This window comes from Gallus gallus, chromosome 10 (genome assembly GCF_016699485.2).
Source record: "Gallus gallus isolate bGalGal1 chromosome 10, bGalGal1.mat.broiler.GRCg7b, whole genome shotgun sequence".
Lineage (NCBI taxonomy): Eukaryota > Metazoa > Chordata > Aves > Galliformes > Phasianidae > Gallus > Gallus gallus.
The window spans coordinates 6,946,555-6,970,728 of NC_052541.1; the positions used below are offsets into that span (position 1 = coordinate 6,946,555).

At 43.2% G+C, this 24,174-nt stretch overlaps 3 protein-coding genes across 5 annotated transcripts in view; 1 reads left to right on the plus strand and 2 right to left on the minus strand.

The window, feature by feature from the left end:
* FAM63B (family with sequence similarity 63 member B) overlaps window positions 1-5,753 on the minus strand; it is a 30,669-nt gene extending 24,916 nt beyond the window's left edge. Inside the window, exon 1 of the mRNA XM_025154017.3 lies at window positions 5,027-5,753. Within this exon, the coding sequence (XP_025009785.1) occupies window positions 5,027-5,662 (636 nt within the window). The 5' untranslated portion in view covers window positions 5,663-5,753. The remainder of the gene's footprint in view (window positions 1-5,026) is intronic.
* Window positions 5,754-5,945: 192 nt separating this feature from the next.
* Window positions 5,946-24,174, plus strand: part of ADAM10 (ADAM metallopeptidase domain 10) — a 43,546-nt gene continuing 25,317 nt past the window's right edge. The window contains exons 1-2 of one of the 3 annotated variants that reach the window (XM_046898875.1): window positions 5,946-6,290; window positions 17,921-18,071. Coding sequence is in view for 1 of the 3 variants with exons in the window: in NM_204261.3 (NP_989592.3) it covers window positions 7,116-7,170; window positions 17,921-18,071 (206 nt within the window). In the remaining 2 variants the exon portion in view is untranslated. Of the gene's footprint in view, window positions 6,291-6,884; window positions 7,171-17,920; window positions 23,756-24,174 lie in introns of those variants that run through there. The other 2 variants (NM_204261.3, XM_046898876.1) reach the window with 2 other exon arrangements.
* Window positions 6,174-7,789, minus strand: LOC121111662 (translation initiation factor IF-2-like). The gene is made up of 2 exons (XM_040706917.2): window positions 7,414-7,789; window positions 6,174-6,549 (listed from the first exon to the last, which is right to left on the minus strand). Exons 1-2 carry the CDS (start codon window positions 7,787-7,789, stop codon window positions 6,257-6,259), a joined length of 669 nt encoding a protein of 222 aa, XP_040562851.1. The 3' UTR covers window positions 6,174-6,256.

Here is a 24,174-nt window from a genome sequence, read left to right on the forward strand (position 1 = left end):
TTGTCAGCTGCTCAGTGCCTCACTGAGCATTCTTAAGATATAGGAAACATATCAAGCAGAAGAAAAAGATAACCCTAAATTTCAGAGGAAATAAAAAAAAAAAAATCACATAGAATCAGTCCCTCAACGTATTAATCAGCAGAAGAAAGGAACAACAGATAAAGCTGTTGTCCAAAATAACTTTAATCCGAAGGACAGAAAATTTACCAATAGGCTCCAAAGCTCCGTTGCTACAGTAGTCACGTTTTAGGAAAAAAGCACTTCCTCAGCTCCCACCCATTTCCCATACTTTTCTCCTTCTGTTTCCTTGTCTTTCCTCCTAACACTAGCTAGTTTTCTTTCTATTTTCCCTCCCTTTCTCCAGAGTAAGAAACTAAATCTTTATTACCCAACTATGTGAGGTACAGTTGAGTCACCTTTGTAATTAAAAAGCTGTTGATAAATAAATTTTCATACTGCAGAATCAGTCTGACAAAGCCTATGCAGCTTCTGTGCATTAGAAAATGACTGGAAAATTCAACTCTATCTTTAGATAATCTCCATTGTATTCTCCCAGCTCTTCAAAAAGGCTTTAAAAATTATGTGATACAGTCCAGTACTGAAACTAACACTTCCAAAATAGCTTGTGTTTGTGTATACAGAAAGGGACCATAAAATTTCTACTTAGAGTTTCTAGTTATAGTTACGCAGAATCACAGGGAGGGAAGGGACCTTTGGAAACCGCCTAGCCCAGCCTCCTCACTAAACCACATTCCCCATAGTAGGTTAATGGGAAGGCATCCAGGCACTTATTTGCTACTCCTCTGAATTCAGTGTTAGGGAAGAGGTAAGCATAGCTTCAAACCACCCCAGCGAAAGATGATTCAAATTTCTTGCAAACACACAGACTTGTAGAATATCCTGAGTTGGAAGAGACCCAAAAGGATCATCGAGTCCAGCTCCTGGCTCCACGCAGAACCAGCCACCTTTTGCCTTGCAGAGAAAGCTTCATAAACTCATCACGATCACCTGATAGCTTTTGCTGTCATCTGATCATTTTAACATCTTCCTCCTCAATCAGGTTTCCTTCAGTCCCTTTGAACAGGCTTCCTGCTCTAGAAAACATACAATTATAGGGCCATTGATATGTAAGCTCAACTCATCTCACAGATGCAGGGAGGAAGGCTGCCAAGGCCTCTGCTGAGCGCTCATCAGAAGCTCACTGGCATCTCGTCCTTGGAAGCTGAGTTCATATGAGCAATCTGTGCAAATTCTGGCCATAAGGAGGTTCAGCTCAATACAAAGAAAAAGCAGATCACATGCATAAGGCCAATGCCAGACGTCAAACTAGGCGCTACCACTGCAGACTCCAACAAACCAAATGGGTATCAGCAGGAGCATACTGCACTGAGCTACTCTGAAAAGCAGGCCATTTCACGAGAACCTCAAGCAGAACATTTTGAGCAGGAAATTTTTTACTCTACCTGTTCCTGCACCTCAGTTTGGATATATCTAAGCATAAGTGGTTATATAATGATTACTTACGTAACTGTAAGTCATCTAAATAGGTAGTTCATAGAGTTCTAAGTTACCAAATTTTAGAAGAACTATGCATGTAGGGAACATCACTCCCAAAACCTTCCTTTTGTTGATAAGGCTGTGATCTGCATAACATTGAAAGATACTGTTAATGTATACTACTGGCACTATTCTCCTACATAAAAACCTGTAATGAGAAGATATTCCTCATGTACTCGCATTCCAAGGCTTCAGTAATAGCACTATTAATTATATTTGTATTAAAATGTTTTCCCTTAGATTTATTTTATGTTCCAAAATGACTTGTGTCCTCTTTTCTCTGGATGTTTCAGATAAGTATTCTCTGTGCACATCCTACCTGAGGAACACAGAGCAGAATTACACTCCACATTCGCTAAGCTTTTAGTAACTGAAGATCACTACACAGTAGACCTTCGGAAGAACATAGAACTGAAGTTCAGTGTAATTTCAGAAGGTAGTCCACTCATTGCTTTCTGATACACCTAACAAATGCCACAAAAGCAAGCATTGCATTGCAAAGTGTAAGCACATAGTAAGCTGGAGCTGTGAAGAAAAACTGCAAGTCTGCAGACTGAAGTGAGCTGAAAGATGGTACTCAAAGCTGCTCTACACCAGAAAACCCAAACTTCTATTTACATTTTGAACTTTTTATTTCAATATTCTACTCCCATTTTCATTTCTGCTGCAGAAGCCTGAATTATTACCAAACTGCTTTGCACAACAGCTGCTTATCCAACTTTCTATCATACTGCTTTTGGTTACTTTTGATTCAGAGCATTTCTGTAACTCATCATTAATAACCCCTCAGCTCCATCTCCTAAAGGCTCGACAAGCAGTTTGCAGAGAGAAAAAACAATGATTTCATAATTTTCACATTTGAAAGTATAACTTGCACAATCCGACACCACAGAGCTGTGTGTCCAGACTCCCGTGGAAGCAGTGCATATGAGAGGTAGCAATTTTACAGCAAGTTTAGTTCTAAAATTCTGCTTCTATTGAAAAGCTATTGAGCGATCCCAATGTGCACTACTGCTTCAGAAATTCTAAAACCTCACTCACTGTGAAATCTCACAGGTAAGCATACACAGGTGCTGTACACTTAAAGAAACAATTATTTTGAAGCAGTCTTTAGACTTATATCATTAAATGAAGATATTAGATCTAATTTCAAAAATAGGAAAGACAGTAAAAATTGAATAATTGCTAAGAACTTTGCTCATTTAATGAACAAGATCTTCAAATTCACGAGGAAGAATTACTTTGAGTATGCAACACGCTTACTTCAAGTACAAGAGATCTTCCTGTACTCAGTTACTAAGATAAGTGAAGTAATAAACTACCCATAGCCTTCAATAAGAGAAACCAACAAAAAACCGTTCCAGATGTCAACTGAAACACACAGACAGGACATCACAAAGCTGTTAGCATATCTAAAATGATATTCTAGTGCTTGCTCTATTCAAGCTTGATTCCCCTCCTTCTCCTTTTCACTACAGTCTTTTCTCTCAGCCAAGTTGCTCCTCTCACCTGCCACATGCTCTGGTACTCTCACTCTGCCTTTGCCTATTTTTATCTCCTGGATTGCTCCCTTGTTCCTAAATTATGATTACATGACCCAATCTAGCGCTCATTTTTCTTCAGGAGAAGGGAGAGCAATGTGGAAGCCCATCGTCAGCCTTGGTGTATAACCGGCAACTGACAGTGATGCACAGGTGAGCTGCCAAAAAGCTTGCCACTGCAAACCATGTCAATGTGGTTCTTGAATACAAACTGGGGAAAAGAAAGGATAATTTGGAGAGGCCCTAAATAAAAGAACCAATTATAAACAGAGGCGATATACAACCAACCAACAAGAAAACCCCAAAGTACATAAATAGTCATATATTGGCAGTTTCTCCTACAATAGAGAATTGCTGGCTGTCCTCAAGTCATGTAAATTCTGCTGAGGTTTTACATAAACATAATTACAGAAAATCCTTCCTATAATCCCAGCAACAAGAAATGTAAGGGCACTCCAATGAGGCTTTTTCATTTCCACCAACTTATAAATTTTGATGCCACATTCATTCTTGCTAACATAGCATTTGATCAAAGCAGAATGTCAGATAAAATTCTGGATGGGAGGCAGTAGAAGACAGTAATTATATATTTATGGAAGGAAAGGAAGAACACTAAGGAACAAAACCTCTTAAAAATTAAGAGCAAACAACAAGGATGGCACTGTCCCACTTATATCCTTCCATTAAATGAACACTTAAAAAGATAAATCCTGGGACTAGCCACATCTTCTAAAACACCACCACCAAAAGATGACGCTGAACCAGTTCTTCAAGGCCCTGCACTCATCTCTGTACATTAAACAGGAAGCATACAAAGAAAATACTTCATACTAAAGTCTACAAAGACCTATACATCCTCCTGAGGTAGGCAATACCTGCGTAAGACAACAGTTTTGTGCTACCCACAACTCCCCTGTACCGCTCTCAGCAAGGTCTCAATAGCTACATCATGGAACACACAGCTTTCCTCCTCAGCCACGAGCTGTTCTGCTCAGGAAAGCGTACAGAGACAAAAAGCCCCAACCAACATTAATCTTCTGGAAGACTACCTCTGGGAACAAACGTCTTCCTATTGGAAAAATATCAAAATGAAAATACTATATTACCTGTTACATCTATGAAAAGCCTCCAAGCACTACAATACCCCATTTCTTTCCCTTGATTCTACACAAAATACTCTCGCAAAGTTTCCCTATTCTGAGGTCTCATCACCTCACACCAATCCTTCAGGGTTGCATTAGCAGCAATTCTTGAGACCCCACTCCCTTGTTTTGTAAGGCACACAGCATAACAGCTCTTCTCTGACGGTACTTCTTTTACATAAACATCAATAGTTACGATACATCTTATACTTGAGTTATCTATTTTTAAGATTTATTAGTTATAAAGGACTTATTTTAAGACCACAGGAAGTCATACGCACGACGACTATCAGACCATAAGAACTCCCAGGCCCCAAAGCAGTGCTTGAGCTGATTCACTGATCACCACCTCTGCCACACAACTCCACGGATGGAGCCCTCTTATTCAGCAAGTTATTTGTGCAAATTCACCTTTTGCAAAAAACCGCACACGTTTCCCTTCAACACTAATCTATTTTCCCAAGACGTCCCTTAAGTTTCCAGCGTTATAAACAAAAATTCTCACTAGAAACCTGAACGCATCTGCAAAAAAAAAAAGAAAAAGAAAAAGAAGAAAAAAAGCACAGTTCAGAAAAGCGACACCTAAACTTTGATTTTTATAGCAATGCGACTAAGAAGTGAGTCCGTACAGGGCAGCAGCACGCTAGCGGCACGCAGCACGCCGTTCGTTAGGCGCAGAGCAGCAGCTCGCCCCGCAGCCAGCCCCCTCCCCGCAGCACACGGCCGCAGGTGCCCCGGCCGCCGCCCCGCAGGCCCCGGCCCTCCCGCCCCGCGATGGCGCCGTACCTTCCAGGCCAGCAGCAGCACGTTCATGATGGCCAGCAAGGGGCAGGGGCCGTTCTCGTTCTGGGTGATGACGGGCGTGTTCTCCTCCTTCCAGCGCACCCACTTGATGTGGTACACCGACTGCCCCGGGAAGCGCTCCTTGGAGGCGGCGAGGAGCTGCGCGCCCGCAGCGGGCCTGTCCGCATCGGGCTGCGGGGCCGGGCCCCCCGGGGCGGCCTCCACCGCCTCATCGGCGTCGCTGTTGAGTTCGGAGCTGCTGGGGCAGCAGGAGTGCAGGTTGGAGAACGACTCCAGCGAGTCCAGGCTGCGGGACTCCTCCCCCGGGGGGCTGGCGGCCCCGCTGCTCCCGGAGCCGGCCCCCGCCGTGCCGCTCTCCGAGCCCGGCGCCGCCCCGGGGCTCTCCGGGAGCGTCGGCCCCACGCTCTCGGCGCCCCGGGGGGGAGACGCCTCCCGAGGGGCCGCGGGGGCCGGCGGAGGGGACGGGCTGCGTCGCCCGCCACCCTCCTCGGCGGGCCCGTCCCGGCAGCCGCCGCCGTCGCCGGCCGCCGCCTCTCCCGGGAGGAGCCGCTCGGCAGCGCCCCCGCCGCCACTCTTCAGCGGGCCCGGAGGCGGCGGGGGCTGCGCCAGGCTCTCCATGCCCGGACCGGCGGCCGCCCGGCTGCTCCGCGCTCTATTGGCACCGCAGCGGCCGAATCTCTGCCGACGGATCCCGAGACGCCATGACAGCGGCGGCGGCTCCGCCCCGCCGGGGACGCGTGGGCGGGAGCGGGGAGCAGCCCCGGGTCACGGCGGGGCCCGGGGCGGGGGCGCCCCTAAGGCGGGGCCAGGGCGGCCGTGGGCTGGGCCGCGAGGAGGGCGGTGGAGGGAACCGAGGGGGCTGGGGGGAAGCGAACGGGAGGGGCGCGCTGCCCCAGCACGAGGCCGGAAGGGGCGGCACGAGGCGGGGCGGCCGTACCCGCGGCCGTCCTGAATCGCTGCGCGGGCCACACCGGGTGTCTGAGGCGGCCGCACGCAGGAGGCCGCCCCGCCCGTGTAGCCGCGGCCCCGCGCCTGCGCAGAAGGGGCGGCGCGCGGCGCCCTGGCCGGCGGGGCTGAGGTAAAGCAGGGCGCGGCCGGACGCTGCCCCGCACTACCAGGTTCTGCTTTCTTGTGGGGGTGTCAGAGCCGTTTTATTGTGGCTGTTAAGCGTCTCTCTCCGATGGTAAAGATGGCTGTGGTGAAGATGATGGTTTAAGAACTAACACAGCCGCTCAGAATAACGGAGGTATTTTCTCCTCCCCTGTAGCTGCCCGCGCCTTTTGGTCGCTCACGCAGTTTAAGCGCAGTTTGGGGAAGGGAGGCTCTGCCGTGCTCTGTTCTCGCAGCTCTCCCCTCCGGTTCTTCGTGAACGGCGCCGTCCGCGCCCGAGGTGCGCTCCCCGCTGTGCGGTTTCCCACACGCACTTCTGCGCAACTTTCCTGGGGAGCCGAGAGCCGCGCGTTCCGTGCGATGGGTTTTATCGCAGACTGCTCCTTTCAGGTGTCCTCCGAAAAGAAAGAAAAAAAGAAAAGAAAGCGTGAGCCGCGTTGTGAGAAGGGCGGTTCTGAGGGGAGAAGCGGAACGGAGGGGGAGCAGGGAAACCTCGAGAGCGAGTCCCGGCCTCCCCGCACCGCTCCGGGCCGCACGCGCTCAGCGACGCCGGGCCGAACGCTGAGGGGTTTTTCGCGCCGGGCGGGTCGGGGGGGCGGAGGCGCGGCCCGTTCCTCCTCCCCCGCGGGGGGGCGCCCTGTGCCTTTAAGGCGGGCGGCGCTCTCGCTCTCTCTCCCGTTTGGTTCCGCCTCTGTGTTACGCCGCGGGACACGCCCAGAGCGCGCGCGGCGGCGGCCCCGCCGGTGGCGTCGCTCGGACGGGTGCGGGGAAGGAAGCGGCGCGGGGGAAGCGCCGGGTGCGGCCGTCGCTCGGTCCCGGCGATCCGCGGGTGGAAGCCGAGCGGACCCCGGAGCGCGGGGACAAAGCGGAGGGAGACGAGGAGCTCGCCCCTCCCTATCCCGGCGCCGGCTGGGGCGGATGCGCTGTGGGTAGGCGGCGGTGGGGCCTGTGCCCGGAGAAGATGGATCTAGCGAGGACGATAATCCTGCTGTGCTCCTGGGCGGCGGGCGCCGGAGGTGAGGGGAGGCCGGGCCCGCTCGGACCGCGGGGCCTCGGCCGGGACGTGGCCTTCCGCCTTCGCCTTCCTCCGTTCCCTTCCCGGGGGCGGCCGGCTCTCTCCCCGGGGCGGCAGGCCGCGGCTGGGCCGCTGCCCGGGGCGCTCCCCCCCCCTTCGGCCGCCCCCGTGCCCGCACCGCTCCTTCCGCCTCGGCCCTCTCCATGCGGCTGGCCCGGCGCCGAGCCCCGCTGCCGGGACGCACCATGGGAGGCCGAGGCGGCAGTCGCTTCCTTTCTCCGCTGCGTCGTTCTCCTTTCTCTCTCCCCGAGCTGCAGTGCTTCCCCCGGCGCTCCCCTTCCTCGGGACTTTGTGGCGGTGCCGCGGGCCGCTTCCCTCCCGTCCGGCCGCCTCCTTCCGCCTCGCCCTGGGGAGCGCCCCGCAGCCTGCCGGGTCGGGCTGTGCGGGCTGACGGACGGCTCCGCCGGAGGAAGCGGCCGTGCCTTGGGGACGCTGTGCCCGGCCCTAGGCCGGAGGAAACCCCCTTCTGGGTTCTGCCCAGGGACGGGGAAGTTTGGACGAGCTCCCGCTGCGGGTGCTTTTCGGCGCTGGGGAGCTCTCGGGGTAACGTCCTGACCCATTCTAAAAGCGTTCAACCAAGGTTAAGACCAGATAGGAAAGTAGTTTCGGATTGTCACACGGTTAAATTTCTGTGAAGTGGACTTCGGGGCTGTTTCCTGCACAGGATGGGTGGAGTGGCGTTTACGGGGTTTCTTGTTTGGTTTCCTCTGTTTGGCTTGGCACTTCTCTTTATCTTGGTTTCCAGTGTATCAGCATGTCAGTTTGTGAACAAAGTTCACAAACTCTGAGTTGACTCAGAGTCCTGGCTTCTGCACCTTATCAAAAAGTAACGTTAGAGCATGGGAGAAGTTTAGCAGGCTGTGCCTATAGCAGTAAGGTGGTGTTGTGCCCCATTAGGGCAAAGCCATCTGCAGGAGCACAACTCATCCCGTTATTTATGTTGTTAGAAGCAAACAAAAGATTTTCCTCATGACTTTTCCCTTGTGACTCCTATTAAATTATTAAGAAAATTATTGGCATTCTTTTCAAGGCCTTCTTTTTTTCTAAACTAAACTGCTGGCACAATTAATTCAGTGATTCATTAACAATTGTGAGAGTTGTAGGCAGGCAAGTATGCTTCAAAGTTCACATCATCTTAACTTGTGAGCTGTGCTCTCTGGATATATAGAAGTGACTTCATGAAATATGTTTTATTCTGAAAATTTGCATTATATTTGTTGTCTTTGAGAGAACAATGGGCACTTTCAGTGTTCTTGGCATTAGGAAGTATTCCTCGTTTTGGGAGACAAGCTTGAGGTGTTCAGTGTTTGACAACACAGAGCAACCTTGAACAGCTTGATAACGCTGGGTAGGAGCCTTGGGATGATGGCTGATCTGCATCTCTGCATAAAGCTTTTCTGAGGAAGGAGGAAGTTCGTTGTAACTGTTGAATTGAAGTTCTTTTAATACTAGAAATATCTATTAGCTTCTAATTCTATTTCTATAATTTGTTAAGTACTGCAAGTACTGAAAAATAGACTTCTTCATTTAAAAGATTTTCTTCTGGGAGTGTTACTCCTGGGGCAAAAGGAAAACGTCAGGTTCATCATTCTTAACAGTGCCACTGTGAGAACAATCCCAACTGGAAACAGCTGGGAGCAAAACATACCTGTGCTCAGTTGTGTACGGCTCCCCTTGCGCTTGCTGATCCTACCTAAGTCCTGAAGCTGAGTAATACTTCTCTTTAAAGCTGAATAGTTTAAAACCATGTAGGTATTTGAAATACGGAATTTTCAAAGTAATTTCTTAGTCCATACTTTTCTCAAATGCTCTTCCGTATGTTTAGACTGTGTTGTGCTTGGAATGTTTCTCTGGGATACCCAAACGTGTGGAATCCTTTCAGAATTACTTAAGGCTTTGTTTATGTACTCTTATTTATACTCTGTTGTAATAGTTTTCAGATAATGTTAAATAACAGATTAACAGAACTGGTGGCAAGCTTAATTCACAGTTTGTGAATCACAAAGTCAAGCTCTTAAAATATTAAGTTATAACTTACATGCTTTTTTATTTGACGATTTATTTGAGGAGAAACATCAGGGTGATTTAATGCCATAAAGAAATGTGTTTCAGTTGATTGGATATTTGTATGTCACGTTAAAGGAACACAGCCAAAAGTGATCACTGTATGAGTGAAGTGTACTGCAAAGTCTGTGTTATGATGCCCTATAACCATCAGTGGGGTTTATGGTTAGAACAGCAGTTACCAGCAGTTCAGTTGGATAGGACCTGAAGCACATCCTCGATCACGTTCTGATATGAGATAACTTCTTGGGCTGTTCTGGAAGTTTGTTTCTTTACTGTCACAACTTTTATAAAGCAGGAATCCCAGCTGGTCACTTTGAATACTGTTTCAGTAAAGAAAAGGAATAGGAAAGTGGAATTTATCTTAAACAGATGCATATATTTTATGCTTCTAGTATGTAGTACTTGGAATTTTTAGGTTTATGTAAAACAGTATGCAAAGTGAATCTCTGTTCTCCAACACCCTCAGAACTGTGTGTTCAGAGGTCTGTTCTCTGGCTAGTATTAGTAATTTTGACATGTATGAAGTAGTTCTTAGCTGGGGGCAATGTCCTTTGTGATTGTTTCATGGAATGCAACAAAAATGCATGCAAGTATATTAAACAGTACATAATTGTATATGGTGATGCTCTTTGAGGAATGGAAATAACTGATAAAATCTATCTGAGGGTGATTTTTAGAAGTGTGGAAATAGCACTAGAAAATGTAATAAATACATAAAAAGAGAAGGAAGAGATAATGAGACCCTAAAAGGCCAGAGTGGTCATGCTCTGGCCTGGCTGGTCAGATGCTGAATATGATTGCAAATATATTTTAAAAGTATTTTGATACGATATGCTCTTCTGTGCTCTTAGGACTTCTGAGCTGCATTTCAGTGCCTTGTGCTGCTGGATATTGAGCAGCCTATTACCCAGTGTGCACACAAGAAATTCTTTTCTGAACACATGGGGGAGTTGTGGGAAGGCATTTATAAACTGTCAGCATCTGAGTGGTTAAGTCTGCATCCTTGCTATAGATGGAGAAGAATACTAGCCTTCATTAAAATGGCTCTCAGCCTTTAGCACATATCTGGGATTTACAATTAAAACACTAAAGATTTTGTATGGCTGCATGAGGTGGTGTCCGGTAAAGGCAGCTGTCAGGTTATTTCAGAAATGCCTATGGCAATTAAAAATGAATAAAATCAGGTGTATACTTAGTTTTGAAATATCGTCACCCAAGAACCTAAGACTGTAGTTTATTATTGCTTTTAAAAGGACCTAAAGGTTCAGTTATGCAATAAGAAGGAGCCACTCTATTGAGCTACTTATTGAGGTGCTGGTGCCTGGTGGTCTTGCCCTCGTCATGCATTTCCACTGCTCCTCCTTTACTCCCTCTGCTGTTTGATGGCATGAGGAGCCGATTCAGCCTGCTAACTGAAATGGAAGAAATAACTACTTTCTTGCCAGATATTTAACCTCTGCTGGTTTACTGTGCAGGGACAGGCTCAGTGGGCAGGACGAGCATAGGAATGGGGGAAAAGGAGGCTGAAAATGAAGCAGACATCAGTTACTCTAGTGATACAGTACTAACCATGCCTTAAATGTGAGTTTTCAGTGAATCACTTTTGGTTACTTGCTTCACCGAAAACTGTCTTGAGCAAAAGAAAATACATTTTTCAGTCCGATCAGTTTTAGTGCCAGCTCAAGGGAGGGGCTAAAATGAAATGGATGAAAAGGAGCAGCAGGACCTGCTCTTCTGCTAGCAGTTGTGAAACCACAGCCCAGATTAATTGTTCAGTGAAATTCTAGTTGGGAAATAGATAGTAGGGCTACTGACTTTAGAGATGCATTTCAGCACAGAAGTACTGAATTTGAATGCTACATACACTTCTTAATACTAGTTCCATATAAAGGGAATACTTGTAAAGAGACATAAACTGTACTTTTAAAACAACTTGAAAAAGCATGACAATTAAAATTACAGTAAGTATTGTCTTAAAGGTATTTATCACAAGTTGGAACTTCAAGTCTGCGAATCAGTGATGATGCTTGCAGTAAAGAGTTGTCTGGTAAGTTAGCTTAACTACTGCACAGTATCTAGCAATATCTTGTTTTTTTTTTCCACTAACAATCTTGAATTGTAGTTGAACTATTTGCTGCTATTGTGCAAATCTTAATCTGTTTGTCTTAACTTCACCTTTTAGAACATTGCATGCTTGATTTATCCACATATTTTATAGGTAGTTACCATCTTCTACCGTGATGCAGAGAAACTGTTCACATTGCTGACTTTCAGTACTGTTGAATACTACTGAGGTTGGTCTGACCAGTCTGTAGATCTCCAGGTCTTCCTTTAAGACAAGTTGACACTTGTCTGCCAGTTATCAGGAACCTCTCTCTAGCTCAATGACCTTTCAAAGATGGTAGTCTCAGAATCACATCAGCCAGCTTCCTCAACGCTCTTGGGTGCAGTCTGCCTAGTCCCATGGATTTCAGTATGTCCATTTACCTTCCTTGCTTTACTCCCACAGACTGCAGAGGTTTTTCTAGGGGTGAAAGAAGTCTTAAAAGCCTGGGAGGGCTGGGGGGAGGGGAGAGCACAATCAATGAACGTCAACTTATTCAGCATTGACCACCAGGTAACAGTTATATATAGCTGCTCAAAGCATGCCAAGAGGCTTACAGCTAAAATCCTTTGTGTAATGTGTGGAGCTTAGGTAGAAGGTGAGAAAGTACATCTTAGGTCTGTCCATTGGGGTCTGTGGCTGTTTGGAAATTAATACAACTGTAGATTCTTGGAGCTCTCTGTGGATGCTGAAGTGCTCTAGATGCACACACACAAAGTCTTCTGCGTGGACTATCCCCTTGAGATGTGTAGGCAGAACCTCTGGATGTTTTATCTGATCTTGTTTAGAGTAAGTCCTTTCTTTCATTTAATTTTGATTCCAGGAATATAAGGCTTTGTTCTTGGAGGTGTTTTCTCTTGGGAAATGCGACATTTAATTTAACAAGTCCATAGAAGGCAGTACTATCCAGTTTGAAGGCTGTTCCCTTGGTATCTGTATCCTGAAGTGTCGCTGTCCTCTAGCTTAGCAGTTTCCCCAAGTGTAGTGTTGACTTATTGCACTATAGTGCCTGGAAAGGTGGTGTACTGTCTTTGTTCAGCTGATGGCAACACATGACACTTGTAGAACAGCTGTCTTAAGCTTCATATGGTTTCTCATGCTTCAGTTTTTCTTGCTGCAGGCTGGTTGCCAGCTTTTTTTTCACAGATGTGTTGGAATCTCCATTCAAAAACAACAGTTTTTCAATGACAGCAAGGTAGTCACAGGAGTTCATCGGAGTGTTTTCTCTGTGTGTGTGCCGTTGTAACAGGTTGTTGGGCTGTGCTGCTCTCAGATTCTGTACCAGACTTCTTCCTTCTCAGTACAGAATCTTGCAACTACAGAAACTGTAGCTGGTGGATGTACCTGCCTTGTGCACCTCTGTGAGAGGCACCTAGTAGGTGTCTGAAGGTGTACTTGCAGTTCTCTGGGGGTGCTGCTGTTGTGTGGTCTGGAACACAGAACCTGGCAAGAGTATTTAGAGACATCTTGTACCAGTATGTATGCTGTACTGGAAATAAACATTGTCTTTCCATCTCAGCAAACTCCTACTGTTGGCATCTGTCTCAAACCAGTCAGATCAGGGTTCTTGCTGCTCTGAAGTTCCCTTGGGCTAAATTAAGGTGAAAAGGTGCCAAATGATTGGTTAATTGTTTATTTGTATCTTGCTACGATACTTAGCACAAGGCATGGAGTGGATATATATATTTATTTATTAATACTTTATTGCCAGTAAGTTATGATGATATGCCTAGCATTGCGTAACCTGAAAAAGGAGACAGAAGAGAGAGGGAAACGTGAAAAGAGATCAGATGGGGAAGGAAAATCCAAATCCCTTGGTTTCAGCACGGCCTCTGGTCTGATAATGTTCAGATGGCAGGCGTACAGCTCACCTTTGAGTTGTAGTCCTTTTTATTTATTGCAAAAAGGGGAGTTTTGCATATGTGTCTGTAGCTTGTATGTATGATGGGAGTAGGCAAGATGCAGCATTTGCACATGTATGGAAGGGGGAAGGGTGGCACTGACCCTTTCTCCCAACAGACTTGGGTCATAGAGGATGTCCCTTATCAGGTCTGTCAGGTGGGCATTGCTTGCAACAGGGGAACTCTCCAGACTTGCCTGTGGCAGGGATGGATGTCCATCCTCCGAGGCGTTCCACACCCAGTTCAGCCAACACTCGGGGTTCCCTGTTCCAATGGCAAACCAAGTACTCCATTTCCATTCTTTCTTTGCACATAAGCAGTTCTCCAGTACTCGAGACACTGAAACAGTGCTGGAGTTTTTCCATGGCATTTTGCAGTATATTACAGAAGTTTTTTTTATCTTATGGAAGTTGAGTTACTTATTAAGCTACATTGGTGAAGAAGAAAATCACTTTTGATTTGTAAATGGTTTTATTAAAAGGTCATCATGTGTTGGTTAGAGACTTTGGACGCTACAGCAACGGTAATGCTTTGTTTGCTTCTGAAAAAGAAAGTTAACATTTATGTTGAAGCTCATTTCAGCTGACCGAAGTCCATCTTCAGGAAAGCTCTGGAATGGCACATGTTCCAGGTGGGATGCAGCTGCCGGGGAGAGTTTGTGTCAAGTGCTAGCTGTGAGAGTACTTTAACATAAGGACTTGGGTGGTTTTGGTGTTTGTTTACAGTTCTGTGGAAAGGGAACAGAAATAGCACTGCTTCCTTTGTGGTCACAGGGAGTGTATAACTTCATTTTAGCAAAAGGAATTGGTTTTTGTTTTTTGAAGGATTTAACTTCAGCATAGCAGAGAGTATATTGCAAGGCTTTTTAGTGTGAGAAGTCTTTTGCTGTCTTTTTACAGCAGGTAGCATTTTAAAACCATTCTTTGTGTGACTCAGCTTAGGTTTCCACCTGCTCATGAGACCTGAAACAGGCGTGAAGCATTGTTGGGTCTTCAGTTACACTTAAAAACTCATTTCTGGGTGCCTGAAGCTTTAAAGAATATCTTGCAAAACTGAGAAAAATGGCCCAAGGCAATGTAATGGATACATTCATAGTATTTTCCTACTACAGAAAAATGGAAGATAAGTTGTCGAATAGCCTTGGGATTGGAGAGCACAGAAGTCTGCACATCCTGCAGCATACTAAATCCTTTGTTTTGATGAAGATTTAGAGTTACTTGTCACATTTAGCTTTACATTTATTTTAATGTTAAAGCATCAGTTTAACTGACACCAGTTAATTCTGAAGTTTTTCTTTAATCTTGATATCTGGCAGTCAGGTAGGTGTATGTTCATCAGTCTGATGAAACAACTGGACCCAGGCTAATGGTGGTTTGTCTATGGAAGTTCTTGTGCACAAGGAGGTGTTTGTGCTTCCTTTTGTGGGGGTGTGCCCAAACTGGTGGGAGAACCATAGGCATGGGCAACATTCTTCACCCTCAGCATTCTTCACACTGGTTGCTGAAGCTTTGGATTTGTGTTGTCTCTTATTTAGATCAGAGTTAATGTAGGCATGCTTAAATCACAAATTTTGTGAATGTTAAGGGCACCTGAGGAGCCTCCATAAAACTGGGTGAAAACCAGCTTGTTTTTTGACACTGAGGAGAAATTAGAATGAGGTTTTGTTATTGGACAATAATGCATTTGTCAAAGGCAGCGTTTGCCTACAGCACTAGGAGGAAGTTTGAATGTGTTTATCTGCCATATATTACCTGAATTTTAAGGAGAGGTGGCAGTATCATCTTGTGCATGTTGCTGCTAAATGTGAGTGATGGACTTGTAAGTATTCATTATTTAGTCATTTTCTGTATCGCTCATTGAGGAGCATGGAGATGAGACATTGATCATTTGGAAAGGAACAGAAGCACTGAGAAATCTATTGTATTAATTTAAAGAAAACCTCACAAGAAATACAGGGAAAGGTAAACTTGTACTTTTGCTTCTGAAATTGTCGTGTTAGCACAAGAACTTTTTTCCTTGTGGAAATGAAACTATTTGCTATGTATTACTGAGGCAAAGCTTCAGAACGCTGAAGCATAAACTAAAGGATGTTTATTTCTCTGGAAGTAGGAGGTTGAGGAAGGAAGGCTTTGAAGCTCAGTTTGGAGCCAGGAACAATGGAGCAAATGTCTACAGAACAGCATTCAGTGTGAAAAATAACAACATAGAAAATGCAGAAGGGAAGAAAAAAGAAAAGAAAAGGCTTTGCACAACCCTGAAACAGAAACTGGTGGCTAACGTTATACCATTGATTTGTGGGCACCCAGACTTCAGAACATAATGCTAAATACTGCTGTGCTTCAGTAGGTGCTGTGATATCTAAACAGTTCTTGTATTTCTCCGTGTGGAAAACTAAAGATTCCAGGTTCAACCTGGAATTGGAAATCATTCTGCTTACGTGTTCTATATTCTAATTTTATATTATTAGCGTATGTAAGATTCTCTTTTTGTGCTGAGCACTTAACAGACTATTCAGATTTCATATCAGCTTAAGTGAAGTAGGTGACAAATGAACTTTGGTGCCTCTTTGTGGAAGGCAGTGTGCTGCAGCTGGTCAGAACAAGGATGGTGTGTTTGGTGCATTCCGTCACCACGTGGCTTCTCCGATCACACGAAGGCTTGCACTGATGTGCTTCAGCTAAAAGACAGTTATCCAAAACACTTGTTGATGTTTTGGGACGTGCTGCAGCAAAGGGATCATGTAGGGAAGGACTCGTATGGGAATTACTGCTAAAATCTGGCAGTTGTAAATACTACTTCTAGAAATAAATTGGCAACATATTGTCACAGATTGCTTGAAAAATTGATTTCTGCATAACCACTGGAGTTGGTGCTTGCCCTTGAGCAATGCGATCCCCAAAGTAGTTTCTGTAATGGTAATGAATAGCTGATCTTCAGGAACAGTTGCTTCTTTGGATCAGCTCTTTGGAGAGCTGATGATGCAGAGGAATACTGTGAGCCTTTGTTTCAGAGCCGGTGGATGTTTGCAGGCTAACTGCTGGTATCCTGAATATCCAAACGTGCCATTACTCTTTGCATCTTTGAAACATTCTGCATTGTTTGATATGTTTAATTCTTTCCAGGCTTAATGCTTAGTACATCAAGAAACATGATACGACTTGTGTCATATATAATCTGACTTTGAAACCATTGCAATATCTAAGGAATTCCTTATGATTGTACATTTAAAATACTCCAACTGTTTGGAATGGTTTCATCAAGCAAAAATAATCCTGTATGTGCTACCTATATTTCAAGGTGGTTTGCTCCCCTATTTTAGTCTTTTTCCTCCATGTTATATTCTACTGCTTCAATTTTAACTATATTTTTTGTTCTCTTGATCACAGTTAATGGATCCATTTCTCTTAATTCTCTTTTGGGAGTGCAGTAAATGTTCTTGTGAAGAGTGTCTGTGGTGGATGTGCACAGACGGGGGATGGAGGCCCTGGGAGTTGTTGGGATATGAAAACACACCTCGTTAAATGAGTGCTCTGCTCTCCATTCACTATATGTATGTTTCTGTGATCATGTGGGCTATGTGAACTATTAAGAACATGAATCCTGGATGGAAACCATGTATCCATTAGGAAGAGGTGACCAAAATCTGAATTATCCAGAAGTCAATAATATGTATAGTGGCTCCTTGCCTGGAGGAGCCACTGTTAGCTTCTGTTAGCTTCCTCCTTGCTACCAGCTGATGGGCTGTTTGGTAGGCATCTGAGCAAATCTCAGCAGTCTATCTGACAGGTGTCTGGGCAGCACAAGAAGTTTTTCTATCGTGTTATTGACCTACTAATGCTAACCTTGGCATGAAAAATACTGTGTTGAAGTAAAATACCTGGTGTTTAGTGGAAATACAAGGCTGATAGCATCATCCTTCATGTGCATGTTTCTAGATCTGCGAACAGCTCTCAAATGTTAGTGCCTGTGGTCAGTTCTGCATCTCTCTTCCACCATGAAGATGGGAGGACAAGAATCATTTTCTGTCATACATTCTTAAGCAAGTCAGAAATAATATCTTAAAAGGAAATATTCAAAATAGACTGAACTGAACCTTTAACAAAACTCTCACATGGAACATTCCATGCTACACAAATGTTGTATTGCTAGATGGCATGATTTGCTCTTAATTTGACTTCGAGATTTGGCACGTGGAATGTACACCTTTTGAGCACGTGCTTTGGTGCCATGAGAGCAGAGTGAAAATGGATGTGTGGTTCTTTTAGGGAACCAGAAGAAGGATGTGAAGCTGTTGGACTTGGCATGTTTGGATCTGAAACGTGCCTCAAGCATTCCCACCAACAGTGATGTAGTTTGCATTGTGGAGTAATTTCGATTGAAATGAAAGTGGAAGATGTCCATTTCTGCACTATAACTGCAAGTGTACATTCAGTCCAAGGAACCAGAGTAGAATGAATGTGAAGTGTACAAGGAACTGAAAAAGATAGCTAAAATGCACATAGAGTGAAAATTGGGTTCTCATTGTCAGCTGTTGTGCTCCAAGATGTCATACGTCATAGTGTGGTTGTAACCTTAGTAAATTCTTAGGCATGCTAACCTTTGCTTTTTTCTCTTTTCAGGCCAATATGGAAATCCTCTAAATAAATACATTAGACATTATGAAGGATTATCTTATGATGTGGATTTGTTACACCAAAAACACCAGCGTGCCAAAAGAGCAGTATCGCATGAAGATCAGTTCTTGCGCCTCGACTTTCATGCTCATGGAAGGTTAGTGTTGTTTCTAAAAGGTATTTGCTTTAAACATTTTAGTCCTATTGTCTGTTTAATTATAGTGATATATAAATGATGAAATACTGTTATCAGATTCATGTCTGAGGGAATATATTAAAATGCAGTCTTGGCAGTTTATAGCAAGTGTTTGCTCTGGTGTCCAGTGTGAATGTCACATTGCTACTTGTAATCAGTTGTTCAAACTTGTGCTGGTAACTGTTAATGCACTTCAGAAATACAGTAAGAGTAGAGCCTGGGAACGAAATTTCACTAGACTCTGACTTTATTGTGTAGGCATGGCAAATTTGTTTACAAAAACTGTGCGGAATTTTGAGTGGATTTGGTTTACTTGAGCAAATGCACAGTTTTAAATTGCATCCCAAACTGCAAAATTGGCCGTGGAGTGCTCTGTTTCATGTGTAGTAAAATGGCATTTTTCTGTGTAGCTTAGCAGTTACTTGACATGGAGAAAACATAATTACTGTTACAAGATTGCTTAGCCATACATTTAATTTCTGATTGAAACTTTTTCAAATAGTGAAGTTAGATAGTGTGAGCAGTGGAAGTATTATTTGTAGATTTCATTTAGACAGTGCTGCTTCCTACACTTTTTTTATAATTGAGAAGAAAGAAAGTTGAAATATTTCTGTCTTTGCTTCTTTGCTGACTGCATCCTGTGCAACACCATTGCCTTAATATTTTTTTTAAGAATGTGTAACGCCCTTGCTTGTCTAATTATTTCAATTACAAGGGAAATAACTAACCCTTGATAAATATTTGTCATCCATATCTAGAAACCCAGGAAGCTTGACAGAGCAAAGGCAATACTGCGTCTTTTGAATCTCTGTTTGGAATGTTCATTTGAGTAAATATTCTCCTTCTGCACTGGCTCGTAATTTCCTCAAGGAATGAGGTGTTGCTACTGGAGGTGTATGGCACAATGACTGAATTTCAGTGCACATAACCAAAAGGCAAGCGATAGGGTTGTATTTGCAACTGCTTTAGATTAGCAACCAAAGTCCTAAATTTGAAATTCTGTCCTTAAATCCATGTTTTTGGGTGTGGTCCTAGTCCAACGGATTTTATTATTTAGTGCATAGTCACGCTGTTGCTAACTCTGCCTTATCTTCACAATCAGTAGACTTTCCTGCTGAATTCTTTTTATATACTAGGTCTTTGTTTTGAGTTGGCTTCTGATGAAATGGTTGCCTTATGTAGATAGGAAACAATGCAGAAGCTGTCCCAGTATCTACTGCAGTTCACTGCTGGAGGTAGCAAATGGAGCTAGCTGCACACAGATGGTTTTTTGTTGCATCATTGTTCTCAAACATCATTGTTTGAGAAAACTTTCCTTATTTAATCTTCATCTGAAAATCAAATGCTACAGAGTTTATGATTTAAAAAGAGTTTTTTCAAAATTCTTATTTTTGGGGGATCTAGAATAAAACTGTCAGGTTTAATGCCTGAATTCAAACAAACCAGCTGCTATTAGATGCTAAAACCCTAGCTCCACATGGCACTTAAGATCACTGAAAGTAGGCTATGAATTCTTTTGAATTATTAGCTGTATTGTAGATGACTTGACATTGTTGCTTCAGGAGTGGTGCAAAATGTGCTTATTCCTGAAAGGCTTGAAGTAAGAAGGACTTTTTAAAACGATATAGTTTTGTAGTTCGTATTGTTTTAAAGCAGTATAGTTGTGCATCTCGCACATGCCATTTTACATTGAATGTTTTAGTGTGAATTAATTTAAGGTGCCCTTTGGGCCTGAGGAGGATTCACACAAAATTAGTAAATGCACAGCGTTAGTGTTAGCTTGGGGGGAAAAAAAGAACCTAAATGGAATAAGCACTGCTTATGGCACTAGGCTGCAATACAGTGAAAGAATTTAATGTGATATAACTTCATTTTGTATGTCAAGGCAATGTCAGCAATTCCAAAAATTATGTTGGAACATCACTAAAATTGAAAGGATGTATTTGACCTTGTACGCTCAGTCTTGGTTGACTAAACCAAATGTGTGCTAAATGCATATTTACTGTCTTTCACTGACTGAGTACAGCCCTTCCCATCCAGAGCTGTATAAAAGTATTCTTTTTCAGTATAGGCATTTGCAATATACTGCAGAATATCTTAAACTGAGCTCTCATCAACTGCAGATGTCAAAAATATGCTGGATACTTCACTATTAGAAATTACATTTTGAGGACAGAACTGGAAAAACTTCAACGCCATCAGCCTGGTGTCTGATGATCTCTGAGCTTCAGAAAATAAGAATTCCTGACTCTCAGAAGAATGAAGAAACTACCTTTATGCACTGTTTAACTGTGCTGTCAATGTCTTACTTAATGCTCTTCTAATAACTTACACCTGGTTTGTCCTCTGAATCACCAATCTGCAGCCACTTCGTGCCAACCTTGTTATTGGCTCTGACTTGGTCAAGCTGCCTATGCAACATGAGTCAGTGAACAAGCAGAATTTTTCAAGCAGTGCTTGAACACGTAATAACGTTTTATTTCTAAACTAAAGGTACACCAAGAGCTTCTTTCAGATGTTCTGCAATTTAAGTACTACTTTTCATAGTTTTTTTTTACCTAAAACTTTATTTAAAATGAAAAAGCTGTGTTATTAAGTTCCAAGCTGCTATTGGAACACCTGGTCTCTACATGGTCCTTACAATAGGAAAACTGTTACTGGAAGTGCTTGCAGTATACCTGCACCATCACCTCTTTGTAAGCAATACAGATAAAAAGGCCCTTCGTGTGGTTACGCTTGGAAATACTTTTTCAGTTGTTTAATACTGTTGAATTGTTTCTATAAAGTCTGGAAAATAGGGACATGGCAGCTAAATCGAGGGGTTTTTAGATCAATGTGTTCAAATCTTAAAAATTAGCTCCGAATAGGAATAAAATGCCATAAAGACTGAGGCTGTCAGTTGATGCAGCTGGAATAACCTGTTCTTTAGGCTTCACCTGAGACGGTTTATCTGGACTCAGAAGTACTTCTGCTGTATCAGGTGCTGACAGTCATTCTAGATTGCTCTACGTAAATGCTTGTAGAGCCTTGGTATGTGATATGAGCTGTGCTATGTTTCTGGTGTAACCATTTGACTTTCTTATTCTCTGCTCTGTAGTAATTTATTATCCATTTTATTGCCCTTCATTATTCAGAGATAAAAAATTTGTTCTTTATTAAGATAGTTATTGACTGAGCAGGTTATAAAAATAAAGGGGACTACCCAAAAGAAGCTTCTTAGTTTGACTTTTTTTTTGCTCACCTGGTTTTTAATTATGTTAGAACCTGGCACAGTATGTAAGTTGCCAACCTTATAAATAGAGGTGAGGAGGTTATTTTGGGTAAGCAGGAAAACCGGGCGGTACAGAATTTGCACTTAACTCTCCTTTCTAAAAGTTTTTTACTGGGAGGAAAAAAAAAAAAGAAGAGTTTATATTCAATCCTGGGTAAAGATTAGTCTGCTCTTAAAAACAGAAGGTTGTACTCTTCAGGACAGAGAGATAGTTGACTTAAGTTCTAAGAGTGTGAACTAGACATGTAGCTACTTGTTAACCAACATGAATGGTTTCTGTTATCTGAGCTAGTTTGTGTGTTGACAGCTATGTATGTGAAGAATAATCAGTGGCAAATTGTTTAAGATGAGGGCTGCGTTTCCTTAGGTATGATCTTCTGGAATAACAAGCTTAGCAGGTCTGTCTTGTGGAGACCTGGAAAGAAGTCACTGGCAATCAGAAACGCTGCTATGGAGGCATTAAACACAGACCTTTGCTGCAAGCATTCTGGTTGGGATTGCTCCCTGTTCTTATGTTCTTATAGATAGTGTTGTATATTTTTAATATAAATGCTTACCAAAGGACAATTCCCTCTGTCTGCATATGGGTGGTTAATAGATAAGCCCAGAGACTCCACCTGCTGTTTCAGGTATTTTCTCTAGTACTGGTAGAAGAACCTAGGGAATTGCCAATTAAATGATGATGGAATACATTGTGTGGGTTTAATAGTAAGTGAAAACAGTGTAAAATAAGTCTGTCCTTAAGAGTAGATGTAGCTTATGAGTAGTTATTTTAAAAACAAAAGAACACACCTAGTACCCTTTTTGCATGCTGCCTATTATATCTTCATTAGTTTTGGAAAGCAATATGCAGGCTTCCTATCAATGTCCTAATACATCAAATGTTTCATCGTGACAAAATTGCTGACCTTAGAAAGTAACTCATAATCAAAAGATATGGAATAATAGATCAAGCATTAATTTTTACGTGTGTACCTTTTATGTTCTCTTTGTCAAGTGCTGTCAGCACATGCACATAGCCTTCCTTTAGAAATTTATTTTTAAAAAGCTGTTTTCTCTGTGATTAGAGCACAAAACTGAACTAAGTGGAGCTCATGGGGAAACTACTGTTTTTTAACTAAACATGACGCTATCAGCTATTTTTCTGCAGTTATCACTGTGTGCTTATGAGTCTGATAGTCTCCCTGAGGTAAACTAAGGGAACATCAAAATCTATTTCCTGATAGCCTTTAAGGTGCTGCAACTAATGAGTAAGGCGTGAGAAAACGTAGCTTATAACAGACTTAATTATATAACAGTGTAAACAGCTTTACCAAAAACCCTGGCTTCAACCAAAGCAGCAGCCACGCAGTAACTAAAGAATGCCTTGTTATTCTCTCAGTTACCAGGTATATGTAAGAGAACAGCAACAGGAAAGGTCAAATCTTGCTCTTAATTGATTTATTTCTATCCAAGACAGTCCTACTGCTGTGAAATGTCTTATGCAAGTTAGTAGGTGTGACAAAAGCATTATTTTTTCAGGAAATAATTACCTTCTGCCTGGTATCTAACTAGCCTAGGGAATACTAGGCTGCAGTGATCAGAGTGCTAACACAGAGCTCTATGCACACTATGGAAATGGTAGCTACAAAAAAAAAACAACCCATAAACACCTTTTGGTGCCTCTTATTCCGTTGTGGCCAGTTTTGGAAACCACATTGATTAATGGTATGGAGAGAGGGGTGGTTCTTCTCTGGGGCCTCCTGTCCATAGAAGAATTCATCAAGTTATGGATGTGAACAGGGAAAGAAAACTGAAACTCGTTCTCTTCCATATCATTTTGAGAGGGGTAGAGACTAGTTTATAGAAACCTTAATAAAGGGGAACAGCTACTAACTTTGAAGAAATTTGTAGTAAAATTTAAGTAAGCTTCTGTATCAGATAAGATACCGAAATGGATTTTCTGTAGGGTCTTTTCAGGCATAGTAGAGACATAACTTAATGGAAAATTATTACAATTTAAGTCTGTAGGTGATAATATAACAATAACTGTCTGTTGTAGGCCTTGCTAAGTGGATGTGAATAGCTTTTACCTGTTTGCGTTCTTCAGTGAGTGATTCTAATGTTCAAATGCATCTGTAGTGAATCACTTCTTCACTTTAACAGGAGAATCTGCCCAGTTATATTACATCCATGTTGAAACTGTGATGTGGGCACTGGCAGTCCTGGCTGTAAGCCTGAGCATCTCAAGGAGTTCCTGCAGTAGTCTTCCACATCTGCCAACTGCATCCCAGGATTTCCTAACCTTGTGGGAGATGCTCTCCTCTGGTGGTGCATGAAGTGGTGAAGCTTCTTGGAAGTTTCATTTTCACTGTGGGAGCAGTAATAGATAGAGGTAGTTTGACTGTGAAGCAGTGTTTGCATTGTGGAATAGTCAACATGAGTCACTAAAGAGCCCATACCGTGTTTGAAGTATACACATGGCTTTATCTACAGTTTTGTGTTTTTACATACAGTTCTGAAATATTTATTACCGTAGTGTCATTATAATATAATATGCAAGTGAAAATTGAAGATACGTTTTGCCTATGTTTCAGATGCACTAAAAAGTGGTTAACTTTCAATTGAATTTACACTGCAGCCCCTACATTTTTTGGTTATTGCTCTACTAGTGCAAATGACCACTAGCTTTCATGGTGGGAAGTCAGCTCCATCATTAGTACGAGGGGCTGTTTGCACATTGGTTTGGATGAAGGCTCTGTCAGAGGGATGGACAACTTACCAAGGCTACTTTTTAATATAGCAAATTTGTGA

Coding starts and splice junctions, on each gene's coding strand:
- LOC121111662 (XM_040706917.2), bottom strand. CDS start 7,789: ATGGGTCAGGACGTTACCCCGAGAGCTCCCCAGCGCCGAAAAGCACCC. Junction 6,550..7,413: donor TGCCGCCTCGGCCTCCCATG/GTGCGTCCCGGC, acceptor TTCTTTTCGGAG/GACACCTGAAAGGAGCAGTC.